Source organism: Nicotiana sylvestris, chromosome 8 (genome assembly GCF_000393655.2).
Source record: "Nicotiana sylvestris chromosome 8, ASM39365v2, whole genome shotgun sequence".
NCBI lineage: Eukaryota > Viridiplantae > Streptophyta > Magnoliopsida > Solanales > Solanaceae > Nicotiana > Nicotiana sylvestris.
This window is the reverse complement of record NC_091064.1, coordinates 100376858-100394074: the sequence shown is the minus strand read 5'-3', so window position 1 is coordinate 100394074 and position 17217 is coordinate 100376858. Positions and strand designations below refer to the sequence as shown.

Below are 17217 nucleotides of genomic sequence, written 5' to 3'. Positions count from 1 at the left end.
TTACTTACAGATGGGGCCAACTTGGTTCGACGTCGAGTTTCAGGTGCTCGACATAACAGCCTCATATAATCTTCTATTGGGCCGACCATGGACCATGTTGCTGGAGTCATGCCTTCCACATTACATCATGCCATGAAGTTCGAATGGAACCGTTAAGAGCTGATCATTCACGGAGATGGAAGTAACCCCATTTATACCAGTCAAACCATCCTGGTCATTGGACATAGAAGAAAACTAAGAGGGGAAACCTATCATCACATTAAACGCGTTAATGCCGTCGAGAAGGAAAAATGGTGGAGCAGTAAAATAGAAAACATATTGGCCTGGTCTGGATATGAATCCGACAAAGGGTTGGGGAAGAACCTCCAAGGTATCACTAAACTGATACGGCTGAATGGTCATGGTACCACCTTTTGGCTCGAATATCAGTACACATGGCAAGAGTATAATGATTGGTCGCCTCTATGGCGCGGACTATATTACCCTCTCGAGCAACCACTTCCACGTTTAGATCAAGCTGATACAATATGGGGGACTGCAGAAGAGGAAGTATTAGCTGGGCTGAAGAATCTGTTCTTGGAAATAAAGACATGGACTGCAGTGCCATAATTGAGGAGGAGGAGGAAGAAGGCCTCACTATTCAAACCGTAAAGAAGGGAGCTGTTCTCAGGAACTAGACTGCCAGACCATCCCGGGCCCACCGAGTCCCTGGGTAGCTTGGCAGATTTTCTTTCTATAGTCATTCTAGGCATTTAAGATTTTCAGTAGTTTTGATTTAAAGACCTAATTGTTTCAAAATAAATGCTCGATTCATCGAGCCACACTTGTCTGGATGTTGTTTAATTTTAATCAAATGCATTTGCTCTTTATTATTCACTACTGTTTTCTACACTTTTCCTTTCTACAGCATTATTATTACTTTTCCTGATGAACCGGTGACTATGGCATGTAATAAGGCAACGCAACATGAGAATGGTGATTTAGATGAAGAGGATGAGATACCCGAGGAAGTTGTCAAGGAAGTTGAAAACTTTGAGAATAAGCCTAAGTCCAATTTAGACAAAATCGAAGCGGTAAACTTGGGGGATGCCGAGACTGTCAAGGAGACTCGCATCAACATTCATTTTTCTCCAACAAATAAGGAAGAGTATATCCGTTTCTTAAAAGAATATGAGGATATTTTTGCATGGTCATATGATGACATGACCGGATTAAGCACATCCATAGTGGCTCACAAGTTGCCTACTAATCCTATGTGTCCGCTAGTGAAGCAGAAACTCAGAAAATTCAAACTAGATATGAGCCTGAAAATCAAGGAGGAAGTTACAAAGCAGATCAAAGCAAAGTTCTTAGGGTTGTAGAGTACCCGACCTGGTGAGCCAACATTGTGCCAGTTCCGAAAAAAATGGGAAAGTCAGAGTATGTGTTGACTATTGGGATTTAAACAGAGCAAGTCCCAAGGACGATTTTCCACTGCCGAACATACACATCCTAATCGACAATTGCGCCAAGCATGAACTCCAGTCCTTTGTAGATTACTTCGCATGTTATCACCAGATCTGGATGGATGAAGAAGACACAAAGAAAAAAGCCTTTATTACACTATGGGGGGTATACTGCTACAAGATGATGTCGTTTGGTCTTAAGAATGCTGGGGCTACCTACATGAGATACATAACAACTATCTTCCATGATATGATACACAAAGAAATATAGGTGTATGTGGACGACGTCATTATCAAATCCAAGAGGGCCACAGACCACATAACAGACTTGAAAAAGTTCTTTGACAGGTTAAGGAGGTATAATCTGAAGCTGAACCCCCAAAGTGTGCATTCAGGTTTCTCCCAGAAAAGTTATTGGGATTCATTGTCAGCCGTCGAGGGATCGAGTTAGATCCGTCTAAATTCAAAGCTATTCACGAATTGCCACCACCTAGGAGCAAAAAGGACATGATGAGCTTCCTAGGATGCCTCAACTATATCAGTCGCTTCATAGCACAGTCCACAATCATATGTAAACCTATCTTCAAGATTCTGAGGAAAGATGCCGAAACAAGCTGGACCGAGGATGGTCAGAAAGCTTTAGACAAAATCAAGGAGTACCTGTCTACACCACTAGTTCTAGTCCTGTCGGAACCAGGACAACCTTTGCTACTCTATATATCTGTATTGGATGGAGCCTTTGGATGTGTTCTAGGACAACATGACGAGACAGGGAGAAAAGAGCAAGCCATATATTACTTGAGTAAGAAATTCACACCTTACGAATCACAGTACTCTCTGCTAGAACGCACTTGCTGTGCTTTGACCTAGACAGCTCAGAAATTGAGGCATTATTTCTATGGCTACACTATGTACCTCATATCCAGGATGGATCCTTTGAAGTGCCTATTTCAGAAACCCATGCCAACTGGGAAGCTAGCCAAGTGGCAGATACTATTGAGTGAGTTTGATATCGTCTACGTAACTCAGAAGGTGGTCAAAGGGCAAGCATTGGCAGATCATCTTGCTGAAAATCTGATTGGAGGAGAGTACGAGCCCTTAAAAACGTATTTTCCTGATAAAGAGGTGTTATTCGTAGGAGAGGACATTACCGAAGCATACGACAGTTGGGGGATGTTCTTTGACGGAGCTGCAAATTTCAAGGGAGTGGGCATTGGAGCAGTTTTGGTATCAGAAACCGGTCAACATTATCTGATATCTGCCAAACTCAGATTTTCCTACACCAAGAACATGGCAAAATATGAAGCCTGCATACTAGGGCTCAACATGGCAGTCAACATGAATATTCAGGAGCTGCTGGTAATCGGTGATTCAAACTTTCTTGTGCACCAGGTACAGGGAGAGTGGGCCACCAAGAATTCCAAGATATTTCCATATCTACACCATGTGCAGGAATTGAGAAAGAGGTTCACGAGGGTAGAATTCCGACATGTGCCCAGAATTCAGAATGAGTTTGCCGATGCATTGGCCACCTTGTCATCTGTGATACAACATCCGGACAAGAATTTCATTGATCCTATCTAAGTGAGGATTCATAATCAGCCAGCATATTGTGCCCATGTTGAAGAAGAAACAGATGGAAAACCTTGGTTCCATGATATCAAAGATTATTTGGCAAAAGGGGAATATCTAGAGCATGCAAACCACACTCAGAAACGCACACTCCGGAGATTGTCCAATCACTTCTTCCACAGTGGAGGAAATCTGTACAGAAGAACTCCTGACTTGGGATTGATAAGATGTGTCGCCGCAAAAAAAGCTTCTAAACTGCTTGAGGATGTGCATGCCGGAACCTGTGACTCGCACATAAATGGTTTTGTCTTGGCTAAGAAGATACTCAGGGCTAGCTACTTTTGGATGACCATGGAGAACGATTGCATCCAGTATGTCTGCAAGTGCTTTCAATGCCAGGTGCATGCCGATATGATAAAAGTGCCACCAAACAAGCTCAATCCAACAAGCTCACCTTGGCCATTCACCTCCTGTGGAATGGATGTTATTGGCCCGATTGAGCCCACTGCTTTAAATGGACATAGGTTTATTCTTGTAGCCATTGATTACTTCACAAAATGGGTAAAGGATGCATCTTACAAAGCTGTAACCAAGAAAGTCATCGCAAATTTTGTTAAAGATCATATTGTTTGTCGATTCGGAGTTCCCGAGTCCATTGTTAACGCCACCAATCGCAACAGTGATCTGATGAAAGCTATGTGTGAAACTTTTAAAATCAAGCACAAGAATTCCACAGCCTACAAACCTTAGATGAACGGAGCCATAGAAGCCGCCAACAAAAACATCAAGAAGATACTAAGGAAGATGATAGAAAATTACAAACAATGGCACAAGAAGCTACCTTTTGCTTTATTGGGATACCGCACTATAGTTCGCACATCAACCGGGCAACTCCCTACATGTTGGTTCATGGTATCGAGGCTGTCATTCCAGCCAAGGTAGAGATTCCTTCTTTAAGAATCATACAGGAAGCTGAACTCAGTGATGCAGAGTGGATATGGAGTCGCTATGAGCAATTGGCCCTTATCGATGGAAAGATGATGAAAGCAGTGTGTCACGGCCAACTTTATCAGAATAGAATGACCAGAGCTTTCAACAAAAGGGTCAAACCAAGGTAATTTGCACTAGGATAGCTGGTGCTAAAGAAGATCTTCCCACATTAAGATGAAGCCAAAGGGAAATTCTCTCCCAACTGGAAAGGTCCTTACATGGTTCACAAGGTGCTGACAGGAGGAGAACTCATACTTGCAGAGATGGATGGAGAAATTGGGCCAAAACCGATCAATTTAGACGCAGTCAAGGGATACTATGCTTAGATTATTTACATTTCCTCATCTGATGTAATTGAACTATGCTTGACCTGATTTCTGTTTAAGAGGGGATACGTAGGCAGCTTTGTGGGTTTGGTCATATCATAATAAAATTCCCCCCCCCCTAAAGATCAGAAACTGGGGCAGAATTTTGAGGAGGACCCTCAAAATTCTGGAGCAAGTACGACCAAGCCAACATATGTCAGAAGGTCAGAAATCGGTTAATAAATTGCGACAGAATTTTGAGAAGGATTCTCAAAATTTCGAAGAAGGTTCAGCCAAGCCTATTATCCGCAAACGGTCAAAAGATAATCTACCAAACTGGGGAAGAATTTTGAAGAGGACCCTCAAAATTCAAACATAAGAAAGCTGCAATGTCTTTAAAATGTGTTACAGTCACTAGTTCATCTAAAATTACTTGATATATCAATGTGTTCCCAAAATGACTCTATTTTCTACCAATAATTGCATATTTTCGAAAACTCTATTTTCTTGACAATCAGGTGTTACCCAAGGAAACTCGAAAAGGCCTCTAAAATGGAGCAAAGTAAGACCAGTAGACAGAAGCACAAACCAACCTCCCCCCACAAAACATACAATTTTTCTTTGAACGCAGACACGTTTGACGTAACGATAGCATTCACAGATATGTATACACAAAGCAAATTCTCTATCAATCAGGACATCAAACACTGAATATATCTCCAGCTAAGACATATACTACTCTTATTTGCTACTCACTCTCTGCATGAGGCTAATCCCTGCCTCCATACCTGCATGAGGCTAATCCCTGCCTTCATACATGCATGTGGCTAATCCTTGCCTCCATACCTGCATAAGGCCAATCCCTGCCTCCCCTATCTACATGAGGCTAATCCCCGCCTCCATAATTGCATGAGGTTAATCCTTGCATCCATACATGCATAAAGATAATCCCAGCCTCCATAATTGCATGAGGCTAATCCTACCCTCCATACCTACATAAGGCTAATCCCTGCCTCCATATTTGTATGAGGCTAATCCCTTCCTCCATATCTGCATGAGGCTAATCCTTGCCTCCCCATCTTGCATGAGGCTAATCCTTGCCTCCCCATCTTGCACGAGGCTAATCCCTGCCTCCACATTTGCATGAGGCTAATCCTTGCCTCCATACTTGCATGAGGCTAATCCTTGCCTCCCAACCTGCATGAAGCTAATCCTTGCCTCCATACCTGCATGAGGCTAATCCCTACCTCCACTATCTGCATGAGGCTAATCTATGCCTCCATATCTGCATGAGGCTAATCCCTATCTCTATACCTGCATGAGGCTAATCCCTGCCTCTTCTATCTACATGAGGCTAATCCCTGCCTCTATAATTGCATGAGGTTAATCCTTGCCTCCATACCTGCATAAGGCTAATCCTTGTCTCCATACCTGCATAAGGCTAATCCTTGCCTCCATATTTTCATGAGGCTAATCCCTGCCTCCACATTTGTATGGGACTAAGCATTATCCCTCATTGCATATATATTGCTCTACTCTAGTACTATCTGTTTGCTTTTCAATCGGGCTAAGCTCTGTCCTCCATTTCACGAGACTAAGCCTTGTCTTGGTAGCGTCATATTATTGCATCTAATGGGCTGAAATATCGCCAATATATCCAAGGGTGTCATAGTCTAAAAGGAATCATCCTCATAGCCAGAAGACACCATACCATGGAGGCATGATGGTTTGGAGGCACCATCTACATGGCCCGAGAACATCATTTTATGGCCTACGAATCCCTTACTAAACAATTCATGGCCCAGGACATCATGGTCCGAGGACGTCATTCTTAGCCGTCTGAAGACAACCTTCATGGTCGAAAGGGAATCTGCATCATGTTTAAATTTCTACACAAATACATGTTTTTAGCATCTCTTTATATGCAGGTTACCAGCAAGTAACCAGTATCCTAGCAGGAGCAACCTCGCTCCAGTTTCTTCAACTGTCTCAAACCTTAACCGCTCACCGTAGTCGTTCTTGCATCCCGTGTCCGTTCTTGCAATGACTTCATCGGTATATTCCGCCAATGAAAAGAGTTAGGAGCTTTCTAGGACATGTAGGTTTTTATCGTTGATTTATAAAGGATTTCTCAAAAATTTGCTCTCATTTGTGCAGGTTGTTAGAGAAGGATGTGTCGTTCACATTTGATGATACTTGTCTAAAAGCACTCGAGGAGCTGAAAAAGAAGTTAGTGAGTGCACCAATCCTAGAGGCTCTTGATTGGAACGAGCCATTCGAGCTGATGTGTGACGCTAGTGATGGTGCAATTGGGGCCGTATTGGGCCAGAGGAGGAGCAAAATATTTCACTCCATTTTCTACGCAAGAAAGACTCACTCTTGCTCAAATAAATTATACTGTGTTTGAAAAGGAGTTGCTTATTGTAGTGTTGGCGTTCGATAAATTTCGGGCCTATTTGGTTGGCACCAAAGTCATCATCACACAGACCATGTAGCCATCAGGTATTTGTTCGAAAAGAAAGATGATAAACTAAGGCTAATCCGTAAGTGTTGATACTAATTTTTTTCCTCATAATTTTAATACATATATATACTTTTAAAATAGCATATATGCAGTTATAAGCATGCATAAGCATTTTTATAATTTTATATAATTTGTAAAAGCTCCAAATTGATTTATTTCTTCTCTTTTTATTTATAAAGTTTCCAATAACTATCTGTCAAATTATCTTTTGTGGTGATTTAGTCATCTAAATTATTTATTTATGCCAAAATAATGTTTAAACATTTTTAGTGCATTTTTGTAATTATATTCACATTTTTAGGTTAAATTGCATATCTTTGCAATAATAGCGCTACTAATGCATAATTACATTGTAGATGCATAAAATGATCTTTTATATTTTTAAAATATTAAGCAATTATTTTAAATCATTTTAGGAAAATATTTTTGGAAATCATTTATTATTTTTATAAATTATATAACTATTATAAGTGGCTATTTAAAATCTAGCCTATTTTATTTTCAATTTCAGCCCCAACCTAACCCAATCACCAACCCAATTTCAATTATTATCCAGCTCAAACCCCATCTACCCGATCCGACCCCTAAAACCTTTTAATCTCGGTCGTTGATCTTTATCAACGGCCACAAACGACCATTCCTAAAATAAACCCAAAAGACCCCCAAACGCTATCATTGCATACTACCCGCCGCCCTAAAACCCCTCTCTACTCTCAAATTCTCTCAACTCCTAACCCTAATAATCTCACTGACCCTCGTCCATGGCCATCTCTGTTGATTTGTCACCACCTCTCAAGCCTCCAATGGCCTCCATCACGTTAATCTTGCCATCTCCAGGGCCCTCAAAGAATCAGGGCTAGTTGGCTTGCATCTATGGTTCCTCTCTCGCCTATTTCAGGCCATTCCAGTATGATTCTGGGTAAGGTCGTCCTATATTGACTACGATCTATGGTTTTCTGAACAGGTTTCTTCACCTCTATATGGTTCTCTTCGAACCCCTAATTTTTTTTCTAAACCTCTTAGATTTGTATAGATCTAAGATGATTTGAGTTTGTTTCATGTGAGTTTTACAATAACCTTAAGATTCTTTCCAAGAATCGTATAATTTTCAAGTGATTTTCATTTTTTCCTAAACTAGGGTTTCCGGATTTTCTTTTTACAAATTGTTTGATGACTTTTTATGTTTAATCTTATGCTTCTCATATTATTTTGACTGATTTTGTAAGTCTGCTACAACCTTAGCCTGTGTGTACTGAAAGCTCTAATTCTTTTTGATGTTCTTCATGTGGTTTCTGAGTACTAGTATATCGACCGGTTCTTGCTTTGGATTCTTGTGATTTCTCATGACTTTATTGCCCTAATATGCTTCTACTGAATTTATTAGTTTGACCTTTCACTGATTCTATGTGCTTATGTTCGTCCTGACTATTCATGTTAAGACCTGTAACATTCTCCTTGAATTAGTGTCGTTCTAACTATTTGTTTTGTTAAAGTTATGCGAAATCCTGAATATTCATGTTCTTCCTTATTTTTTATGTCAAACATGCTGCCTCTTTCATGACTTTCTCTTTGATATTTTGAATTCCTTATTTCTTGGTTTGATTTGAACATTTTCCCTTAAACTTTTGATTCTTATCTCTCTACTCGATTTGATTGATTTGCTTGCCTTAATTAATTTTTCTTTGCCTTGTTTGTATTTTGTTGATTCTTACTGATTTGTTTCCTTAATTAAAACATATGTTCATTTACCCCTAATTACCTACTCTATACTAAACCTTACTTGATTCTTTTCCTTAAATACCTAGCATGTTTCTCTGTTGATTTGATTAAGGGAAGGACTTGTTGATTTACATGTGACTTCCTTGATTTGCTACTTAATAGATCTCTTACCTTATTTGTTAAGCTTTTGATTACTATATAAACCCCCTCTTATTTTAATTTCTGGACAACGAACACTAGTTTATCTACACTATTATACTCTCAAAATCTCTCTACTCTCTTCTGTTCTTTGCAATTCTTATTTCTTCAGCCGGTTGTAAGCCAAGGCTGGCTACTGGAATCATCTCTACTCTGTATTCTGTATACTCCCCTTAACTAGTATGTTCTGATTCAATTCACATTCCAAACTATGTTTTTTCTTTGTTGCTGCAGTTCATCAATTTGTGATTTCCAGTTCTATGTGCTATTCTACTTAGTATGCAATCAGCATGCCTGATTATTGTACCACAAAGCATGTTTAAGGTCATATCTATTATATTGTTTGGCATGACAATCCTGCTTTAAATAATTGTTTCACTAGCATGTCCCAAGCTGCATTGTGTGCTTATGATTTCACCCAGCATGACCAAATCCTGCATGTTCTGCACATAATTAGTATTTCTAAAACCTTGAATGTTTCATGAAGTGTTTGTCTAGTCCAGTTTGTTCTATTTCACTAATGAGATCCTATTTGTGTCTTAAACCTATGTGTTCTCAACTTAACTTTGCAACTACAATCTGTGTATTTAATTGCCATCGCTAAGGGGCAGAACCTAGTATTCTAAGAGTAATGTGAGAGTGCATAATGACTTTGAAAGAGTTTGGTAAACAAAGAAAGAAGGTCTTAGTAATAGAAAGAATTTTATGAAAATCAGAGCATAGTTAGAGTAGGAATAGTTTGGGAAAATATGAAGAACATTTTTAAAACATTCAGAGAGCAAGTCAGAGAACACATAGGTTGGGACATTCTGAGACCGTCAAGGAACATAGAATCAAGTGGCTGATAACTTGTCCAGGTTAGAAACTCAGAATCATGTAGCTGCAGGAGAGGTCATCAGTTCCCGGATGAGAAATTGTTAGGTGTTACTGCTGGAGAGGTGCCATGGTATGCAGATTTTGTATACTATTTGGCGAGTGGAGAAATGTCGCCTGACTTTGAACCTTATGCTAAAAAGAAGTTCTTACGAGATGTGAGATCATATGTGTAGGATAAGCCATTTCTCTTCAAATCTTGTACCGATCACTTAATAAGAAGAAGTTTGCCCGAATCTGAAATAAATGTTATCTTACATGGATGTCATACGTTGCCTTATGGTGGTCATCATGTGGGTGATAAAACGGCAGCCAAGGTGTTGCAATCAGGTTTCTATTGGCCTAGGTTGTTTAAAGATTCCTGTGAGTTTGTGAAGAAGTGTGATAGATGCCAGAGAACGGGAATGATTATGAAATGGCATGAGATGCCATTGCATGGTATTATAGAGGTTGAAATCTTCGATGTGTAGGGAGTTGATTTTATGGGTCTGTTTCCCCCTTCCAATGGGTGCAAGTACATTTTGGTGGCCGTTGACTATATGCCGAAGTGGATGGAGGCCATTTCTCTTCCTACCAATGATGCCAAGGTTGTGGTTAACTTTGTGAAAAAGTATATCTTTACAAGGTTTGGCACTTCGAGAGTGATAGTAAGTGATGGGGGCACCCATTTCTTTAACAAGTTGTTGGATGATGTCTTAGCAAAATATGGGGTCAATCATAAGGTTACGACCGCCTACCATCCTCAGACTAGTGGACAAGTTGAAGTGTCAAATAGAGAGATAAAGCAGATTCTGGAGAAGACGATTAGTGCAAGTAGGAAAGATTGGGATTCAATGCTTGATGATGCTCTATGAGAATATTGAACTTCCTACAAAACTCCAATTGGAGCCTCCCTTTACAAGCTAGTTTATGGGAAGTCATGCCATTTACCGGTGGAACTTAAACACAAGGAGAATTGGGCGCTAAAGAAGCTGAACTTTCATGCAGAATTAGCGGGTGAAAACGTTAATGCAATTGAACGAGCTTAAAGAGTTTTGCTTGCACGCATATGAGAATGCCAAGTTATATAAAGAAAAGACAAAGCACTGGCATGATAAGAATATCCACAATCGTGAGTTTGACCCAAGCCAATTGGTTCTCTTGTTCAATTCGAGGTTGAGACTCTTTCCGGGGAAGCTCAAAACCGAGATGGTCGAGCGCGTTTGAAGTAGTAAGAGTCACTACACATGGAGAAATTGAGTTGCGCACCGTATGTGGCAAGAGAACAATCTTAGTGAATGGACAAAGATTAAAGCAATATTATGGAGGTGACTTTGATTGTCAGAAGCTGAAGGTGTTACTAGCAACCAATTATGTAACGACCCGGCCGAGCATTTTGAGAGTTAGAGACCCGATCTTCTATTAAATGTTTTCCCCATATCTATTTCTGCTATTGTGACTTGTCGGGAGGTTTCGTTTTGGGTTTTAAAGTGGTTTGGGACACTTAGTCCCTAAATGGAAGCTTAAGTATTAGAATTTGGACCGTAGTTAGAACTATTAGAAGACGACTTTGGAATAGAGTTCCATGAGTTACTCTAGCTCCGTTAGACAATTTTGGACTTAAGGGCATGTCCGGATTGTGTTTTGGAGGTCCGTAGCTCATTTAGGCTTGTAATGGAGAAAGTCAAATTTTGGGAGATTTGGATCAATAGTGGAATTTTTGATATTGGGGTCATATTCTAATTCCGGAAGTTGGAGTAGGTCCGTAGTATTGATTATGACTTGTGTACAAAATTTCAATCGGACGTGGTTTGATAGGTTTAGGCATCGGTTGTAGAATTTTGAAGTTTCAAGTTCTTTAAGTTAGAATTGGAGGGTGATTCATGATTTTAGCATTGTTTGATGTGATTTGATGGCTCGACTAAGTTTGTATGGTGGTTTAGGATTGGTTGGTATGTTTTGTTGAGGTCCCGGGGGTCTCGAGTGAGTTTTAGGTGCTTAACAGATCATTTTTGGAATTTGGGAGTTGGCAGATTTTCTGGTGTTGTGTTGCAGACAATTCCTTCATCGCATTCGCGAGGGAGGTCTCGCATTCGCATAGGTTATCTGAGAGGCCAACTGGGTTTTATCTTCGCGTTGGCAATGTTGTTCCCGCTTTCGTGAAGGTATGGAACACTAAGGCTACGCGTTTGTGATAGGGACCTCGCGTTTGCGTAGAGTCAACGGTCAGATGGGTTATAGGCATAATAGCCTACGCGTTCGTGATGAGTGTCCTACGTTCACGTAGGGTTAGGTTAGTTGAGCTTCGCATTCACGATGAGCATTTTTTTGGACTGAAGTAGCTTGTGCTTCTCGAACGCGAGGCTTTGACCGCGTTTGCGAAGAAGGTTCACCTAGGCAGTACTTAAACATTTCAAAAATGAGGGTTAGCCATTTTTATCAAAACTTGAGTTTGAGAGCTTGGATTTGGACGCGATTTTGAGGGATTTTAAGAGATATAAATTGGGTAATGATTCTTAACTTGATTTTGGTTATATCCCACTAATCTATCATTAATTTTATCATTAAATTTCGGATTTGGTGTGAAAAATTGGGAAAATTTGAGAAGAGTTCTTAGACCGAATTTTGGGGTTTTGATCGTGATTTTGGTATCGGATTTGAGTAAATTTTGTATGGTTAGACTCGTGAGTTAATGAGTGTTCTTATTTTGTGACTTTTACCCAATTCCGAGACATGGGCCCGGGGACGCTTTTTGGGTGATTTTCCAATTTCTTGCCTTAGCTTTGATTTCAATAGCTAGATTAGCTTCTTGTAGTTGTATTTATGTTATGTAATTGGTTTTGGCTAGTGTTTGGCCATTCAGAGTCGGATATTCATGGAAAGAGCATTGTTCTTATGAGCAATATTAAATCTATCAACCAATAAACCAGATAAATTAGTTAGTCAATTCAATTGAAGAATACAAAAGGATTGTTAGATAGACCATAACCCTAGATCGTTTTCATTACATTGATATCATAAAAATATTCTTTTCCTCAGTTCAAAATTCATTATTTATATTTTTTTATTTAATTAGTTTATAATCAAATACTTCTAGGTTTAATTCCTATTTAGATAATTAGGATAGTCTAATTTAGTTAATAGTTAATCACAAGTCCTCATGGGATCGACATCCGACTTTTAGTCACTTTATTACTTGACGACAGCGTATACCTGCGTGTGTGTTTGGCCGCAACAAGTTTTTGGCACCGTTGCCGGGGACTTAGAAATTAGCTGTTTTTCTAGATTAGACTTTTACTTTTATCTTTACAAGTTTTTTCCCTTTTTTGTAAATATTTTTATTTGTATAACTATTTGATTTTTCTCTTAGTGTATTTCTAGTTATCTCAACATGACATCTGGGGATAAAATATCCGGAGGTAAGGTTATTGATGAAGACGCGTGGTTGACAGAAGACTTTTATGGCCCGTCTTTTTGGGCTTGTCATGACCAGAACTCAGGGAGGTTTGAATTTGAATATGGGAGTAAGGGTTGGTATTGGGAAGAATATTCACGGATGGAATACGAGGAACGACGTTATCTTCTAACAAAATCGGTGAATGACTGGTCTAAGGAGAGAGTTGAACTTGCACAAGAAATTGACAGGTTTGGATTGGCTTTGCGTAACTTAGATGCATATTTGAGTGCAAAGGTTGATGCGTGTAATGCCCAACAATTTAATGATGAGTTGTGTGAAGTTGAAAAAAATCTTCTAGACCAAATTGAGGAGCTAAAACGAGAATACCAATCATTAGACCATATTTTTCTTGAGGATGCCGATGTTGGGAAGAGTGTTCTAGAGTCATATGAGGGAGTAGATAATGCTATATTTGAAGACTCTAGTGTGTGTAAATATAAGGATGTAAAGAGTAATACAATTCTAGTGTTAGGCTTATTGGTCCTCATTCCATACATTTTTCGACATTGTGTTTGGATGATGACATGGAAATCAAGTCATCTGAGCCTTTGGAGGGATCAATGGAAGAGAAACATGCTGCTTACATTCTTGGATTTGTCGTTCCAGAGATAAAAAATTATATTCCTCATATAAAGGCCGGAAAGTATAGAGTGAAAACTTTGTTGCTTGGCCTATTTATTTTTGTATCCCCTCCAAAGGAGCATAGCCACAGACAGGATGTCATGTTAGGGGTACAATTCATAAGTTCAAGGTGGAGGAAAAAGTGGTTCACGTCGTGCCGCGATGTTAAATTTGGCGCTTGTTAGGAGGCAGCCCAACTTTACTTCTTTCTTTTAATTTTGTTTATTTTTTATTTTTCTATTATTTTTGTAGTGTTGTTTTATTTTGTAGTATTATGAGCATAGGAAGAAAGCTATTGGAAGAGTGCAAAATCAAGTTAGATGGTGAGAACTAAATATGGGGTGCCCACACAAAAGACCATGATTAATTGAAGAAAATAAGTTTCATTGAAAATCGACAAGTTTGAATGTTATAATATGTACTTTTGGGGTGGGTCTAGGGTGTTTAAAATTATAAGGAGATTATGTTATGAGTTATTTTAGTCATATGATAGTCGTATGTTATATTTTGAAGTCAAGCGAATTTTGGAACAAAATTTGGAAAAGATCATCACAAGTTCCATTCATATATGTGTTGAAACTTAGGTCAAATGTTGTTGAGCTTTTATCCCAATATACTTGGAATTAGGGGATGATCTACCTACCAAATTAAATATATACAAGTTTAGTTTCAAACTCATTTAATTGTTTGTCGATACGATATCGGATTAAAGAGATATTCGTGTTTTTGCGAGTCTGCGCAAGCAGCTCCCATGGGACCCACAAAGTCAGTGTAAAACTCCATCTTGTATTTAAGCTCATTCTAAATCGTTTTCACTCTTTTTTTCTCTTTTAAAACAGTTCCTAAACCCTCCTAAATAATCTCCAAGGGTTCCTTCATGATTCTAAGGTTAAAACCTAAGATAAAAACATGAATCCAATGCTAAAAACCCCATGGTGCTTGCTAGATCGTAGTTCTTCATCTTGTGGCTGTTTTGGAGGATTCTTCAAAGTAAAGTAACCTCAGGTTTTGTGTGTTTCTTGTTGATTAAAGTAATAATCAGTACCTCCTTTATATATATATTAGATTTTCAAGGCAAACTACAAGTGTTTACACACCAATTTGAACACCAAAAGTTGATTCACGAAGAGAATACAACACCTATAGTGTTATGGTGTCATTGACGATAATTGTGGGATGTGTTTGGCGGTAATTTAAATTTTTTGCTACTGTCTAAGGTGAGTATATCAGCCTACTAATTGTTCTTAATCTTGTTTGTATGTTGGTTAAGTTGTTAGGATGATGTTTACTGTGAAAATGGTAATAACAATTAAATTTGTAAGTGGGATTCTAAAAATACGTGATCTATTTTTATGCAAGTTGTTAGAGCAGATGATGCTAGGAATATGAAGTCTAATGATGAAATGCAAGCTAAACCGAGGCAGTAAACAGACCGAGGGGCTTACTGACCTGGCTTCGTGCTGGTTAATGGAGGACCTCGGGGTCGATACCTAGGCTCGATCTCAAGCTATCGGGGGTAGTCGAGAATGGGATAATAGTTAAGATATGATTAAACAAGGCTCTTTATGGCCAATACCAAGCGATACATGAAGCACAAGCGGGAGAAAAGTTAGTGCCAAAGTGTTCTCGAGCTAATAAGAAAGAGCGAATTGGAGAGAAAAGAAAGAGAGAGAGAGAGAGAGATATTATTGATCTTGTAGAGAAATAGTTGGAGCAACATCCGCTGATTACAAAGTAGCTAGGGTTCCCTTTATATAGGAGGGGAACTCGGCTATAGTACAACATGCATTAATTATAAAGTATGGAGATGGGACAGCTAGACGCGACGCTTCGGCATAGGCTTTGGATAGGCCGGCTTTGTCAGAGTTAGCTGTGTGCCTTGGAAGATTCCCCTTCTCTTCTGTCCTTGACCTCCGTATTCTTTGAGTCGGTCCTCAACGAGCCCTGGGGGAGGGGACTCGGTCGTGGATCCCCGTCCTCGGGGTCTCGAGGCATTCTTCCGAAATGACTTGATAGCGAGAAATTAAGTCCTCTAATTTCGCCGCGTACAGATAGCCTCCGTGTTTCCCAGAGATTCTGACACTTGACTCCTTGAGCTTCTTACGGCAACGTCATACCAATGATGCAACCTGTGGCGCGAGCTTTTGTGGCGACCAGGGTGTCCCATAGACTTGTGCATTTCAACTTCATTGAATGCACTGTCGATTCCTGTTCTCCAAGGTGAATGTACCGCTGTTAATTCGGTTTTTCAAGAATGCAATAACTGCGTCCACTGGTCAATCTTCCAAAGCCTCGATGACCGTGTCGTTACCCCTATAAATGGGGGTGCCTTGGCGTTGTTTTTCCTATCCCAGCACCTTCGTTGGCTCATTTGCTCATGTCTTCTTGTCATCTTCCTCTACTCTTGATCATTATGTTTGGGGCTCATTACCTCGAGTTAAATTATGGCATTGATGGCTTCTCAAAGCCTAACTTCTCTTTTTTTGTGGAGATCCTCGAGGTCGGGCACTACCTTGAGACTGGAGACAATACATTTGACTCTTTGAGTCCTAACTTCTTGTCGATGGATGCCTCTAAGGTCAGTACCACTCTGGGATCTATATCGAGGCCATTGGCCTCCCATGATTACTCTGGACATGCAAATCACTGTTGTTTCCTGCATATATGTGGGGTGGCCTTTCTTTCTTTGGGAAATCTCATTATTATGGATAGTTATCCCTCTGCCTTGGCATCGGGTTCTTCGTCCCTTTAGGTGCAGAAAGCGTGGGAGCACATTTTTACCTTAGTCTATCAATTCTACCATAGCCATGGCAACTACCTCGGTGCTGGCCCGGCAGTGAGGGGAGAGTTCCACGCCCAGCGTTTAGGATCTGCGGGAGTTCCCTCTGAATACTGTGTATTTGATAATAGAGGAACATCTGGAGATGGTGAGGAGATACTATGGATTGAGCGAGGAGATAACACTGCAGGCGCTTTCCCCGGGTGAGAGCATTACGGACTCTGCTAATAGATTCTTGAGCGTGTACCTATATCCCTTCGCATTTGGCCCTCTTGATAGGGTCGTGCTTAATTTCTGCTTGAAGTATCGGGTTACTTTGGCACAGATACATCCATCGTTTTGGCGAGTGGTGTTGATGATGAGGTTCTTTGCAGAGAAGGTTGGGCTTTAGTTCACGCTCAGCCACCTTGTCAGGCTGTATCAACCCTTTCACCATCGAGGCCTGTTAACCTTGTGGTGCCGTTCGTCCATGCCTTTTGTTGTTAATGATGAAGAAAGTGATGACCAAGAATGGATCAGTCAATTCGTCTGGGTCTGGACGGCTGACATTATCCCCGTGGAGCTTATGCTTTTTCCCGAGGGTTGGAATTACGCTCGTGAGTGGAATTCCTGGCTCTTTCTCAGGTTTTGCTTGTAGCAAAAGTCAGTTGAGAAATTGTTTTTCTCCCCTTTTGCAGCAACATCATGGACACCGGGCAAAGTTCTCGATCTGCCCGGCTGGTTCTGGAGGTTGGTGACCCATTCAACCTACGATG

The 17217-nt window shown here is 40.1% G+C and overlaps 1 protein-coding gene across 1 annotated transcript; it reads left to right on the top strand.

The window, feature by feature from the left end:
* Window positions 1-941: 941 nt before the first annotated feature.
* On the top strand, window positions 942-3767 carry LOC138875453 (uncharacterized). Its single transcript, XM_070154283.1, has 5 exons — window positions 942-1345; window positions 1841-2168; window positions 2475-2804; window positions 3048-3416; window positions 3585-3767. The coding sequence occupies exons 1-5, from the start codon at window positions 942-944 to the stop codon at window positions 3765-3767; spliced, it is 1614 nt and encodes a 537-aa protein (XP_070010384.1).
* Window positions 3768-17217: the final 13450 nt, after the last annotated feature.